The sequence below is a fragment of the Macadamia integrifolia genome, chromosome 7 (assembly GCF_013358625.1).
Source record: "Macadamia integrifolia cultivar HAES 741 chromosome 7, SCU_Mint_v3, whole genome shotgun sequence".
Lineage (NCBI taxonomy): Eukaryota > Viridiplantae > Streptophyta > Magnoliopsida > Proteales > Proteaceae > Macadamia > Macadamia integrifolia.
Genome location: NC_056563.1, coordinates 22,873,249 through 22,875,589, shown reverse-complemented (window position 1 = coordinate 22,875,589; position 2,341 = coordinate 22,873,249). Strand labels below are relative to the sequence as shown.

General features: G+C 39.9%; 1 protein-coding gene across 3 annotated transcripts in view; it reads left to right on the top strand.

Annotated features, from left to right (window-relative positions):
• LOC122084315 (ubiquitin-conjugating enzyme E2 1-like) overlaps positions 1–2,341 on the top strand; it is a 12,139-nt gene continuing 9,798 nt past the window's right edge. Inside the window, exons 1-4 of one of the 3 annotated variants that reach the window (XM_042652460.1) lie at positions 1–132; positions 295–434; positions 537–621; positions 720–812. In XM_042652460.1, coding sequence (XP_042508394.1) covers positions 360–434; positions 537–621; positions 720–812 — 253 coding nt within the window. In that variant the 5' untranslated portion in view covers positions 1–132; positions 295–359. Of the gene's footprint in view, positions 435–536; positions 622–719; positions 813–2,341 lie in introns of all 3 variants that reach the window. The other 2 variants (XM_042652461.1, XM_042652462.1) reach the window with 2 other exon arrangements.

The window sequence follows — 2,341 nt, the reverse complement described above, 5'->3', positions numbered from 1 at the left end:
CGAGGAGGATTTCGAGAGAGAGAGAGAGAGAGAGAGAGAGAGCACAGCTGCGCAACAGCAATGGCGAAGAAATGATATTACTACTACAGAAGAAAGATGGAAATTTGATTGCTTTTTGCGGGAAATGATTAGGTTAACCATAAACTTCTCAACTGATTTTCTCCTCTTGGCTCCTGCAATTTGATGACTATCTCTTCTACTTTTTTTCTGTGATTGTTTGCTTTCGATCTGTCGTTCTGTAGATGTGAGTTCTAAACTTCTTCTGCTTTAATTGTTGTGAATTTCACTGGTTAGAGAGATAGAAAGAGAGTGTTGCTTTTCTTTTCCCGTTGTTTTTCATTTCTTAGCGAGCTCCGATCATGTCGTCGTCATCGTCGTCGTCGCAGCTTCGGCTTATGTCCGATCTCAAATCCATTATAAACGAGCCTCCGGAGGTGAGTGAGGATGAAGATTTTTGATGAATTCTGTTCTTGAATTGTTGGTGGGATTTTAGAGTTTTAGGTTATATTGAATCTTCTGTTATTCTCCTGAATCAGGGATGCAGCGCCAGTCCAATGTCTGATGATAACTTGTTCGTTTGGAGTGCGACCATTTTCGGCCCTGAAGAAACTCCTTGGGAAGGTAGATCGGCTTGTTTTAACGGAGAGCAGCGGGATTGCTTCCTTTCCCATGTTTTTTCCTTGTAATTCTGTTACTCAATTTTGGGTTTGATATTTCAGGTGGTGTTTTTGGATTGCGGCTGATTTTCGGTGATAACTATCCCGAGAAACCCCCTCGAGTTCGCTTCACTTCAGAAATTTTCCATCCCAATGGTTGGTATTGTTTTTCATTTTGTTGTGACGTCTTTGGATCTATTGATTTCGTGGACATTGGCAATGCTTTCATCTATAATCCGCTCAATTACGTTTGATATCTGCCTGGACAATAAACATCTGGACCTAGAAACATCAGAAATGTTAAACCAGTCTTTTGATGGTCGTTTATAAAGGGGCTTTGGCATTTGAACCATCATAAACACCCCCCCCCCCCAAAAAAAAAAAAGAAAAAGAAAAAAAGAAGTCCTTTATTTATTTCTCCCTGCTGAATTTGCTCAGTGATGCCCACCATTTCCATTGGATTAATTCCTTGCGTCTTGAACAATTCAGGCCAAACAGACAATTTGCAGACTAATTTGACAAACCTCAATTGTGAGGCCAAGATGGTGAGGAAATTCGCCATAGAACTGTACAGGCTATGGTTTAAGCAGTCATCTTTAGAGCAGAACACCATTTTTATCAGTTGAAAAGAGAAGGGTCACAAAAGAAGAACAATTATTGAATATTAGGGTATTTACGTGGTAGCTAGGTGTGACCAAGTGTATTCTTCTCTGTGTGGCTGCCCTCCACTTGTAGCAGTTTTGAGTTGGTGCCTCCATCCCCACAATCACCACAGCAAACGCCGGCAACGTAGTCGGTGTTGTACATGAAAGGTTATGGAACCAAGCTGTCCCAAAATTTTATCACTCTCGTAGGAGTCATGATTTGAAGGTCACTTATCTTTCATATTGGAATGTGGATTAGCAATCCTCTCTCTTGGTTTCTTACTCTTCTTGTCCTCCTTGTATCTCCAAGCTATTAATTTCCTGAAGACACATCAACTGAGTCCAACTACAATGATTGAGACCAGTTTTTAGCAACACCCGTCTCCTGTTTTGTGATAGTCAACCTAGTGTTGTTAGTAGTCCTTAACCCAAAATCCTCTACATTGAAAACCGGTTGGGGGGGGGGTGGGTGTGGTGTTATAAAGCTTTATGTAAATTTACCTACAATAGTGGTTGTAAAGTTTGGGGGCTGTACCGCTTGAGGAAATAAGCTTGTTTATGTAGTGGGGTTGGCTTGGAGGGTTTGGATTGCGATAAGCAACTTCTATCTTTTGATTATTACAATCCAAGCTGTGTGAAATGGATGTAAAATCTCATATTTATCTTTTTCTTCCCAGACTAGTAGAATTCTCTATACAGGCCAGTCTTTGGTGATGCTCTGTCCATATATTGGAAGAGTGGGGAAGAGCAACTAATATTTATATATATATATATATATATAAATATATTGAATATAAATCTATAGGGTAGCTCTGGAGTGTCATTAATATACACACTTTATCTACAAATCTATCTCTTTCAATTTCATTTACAACTTTCACATTTATTGAAGGTAAAGGGCACGACATGGAAATGGATCTTGGTTTCTTCCCACAAAATGGACAGAGAAGTTGTTAGTTGAAGAGAACAAAAGCAAGTTCTTGACCTCTTTTAAGTACCCATAAGCAACACGCCAAACAGGAGCTATCCCCACCCCCTTCC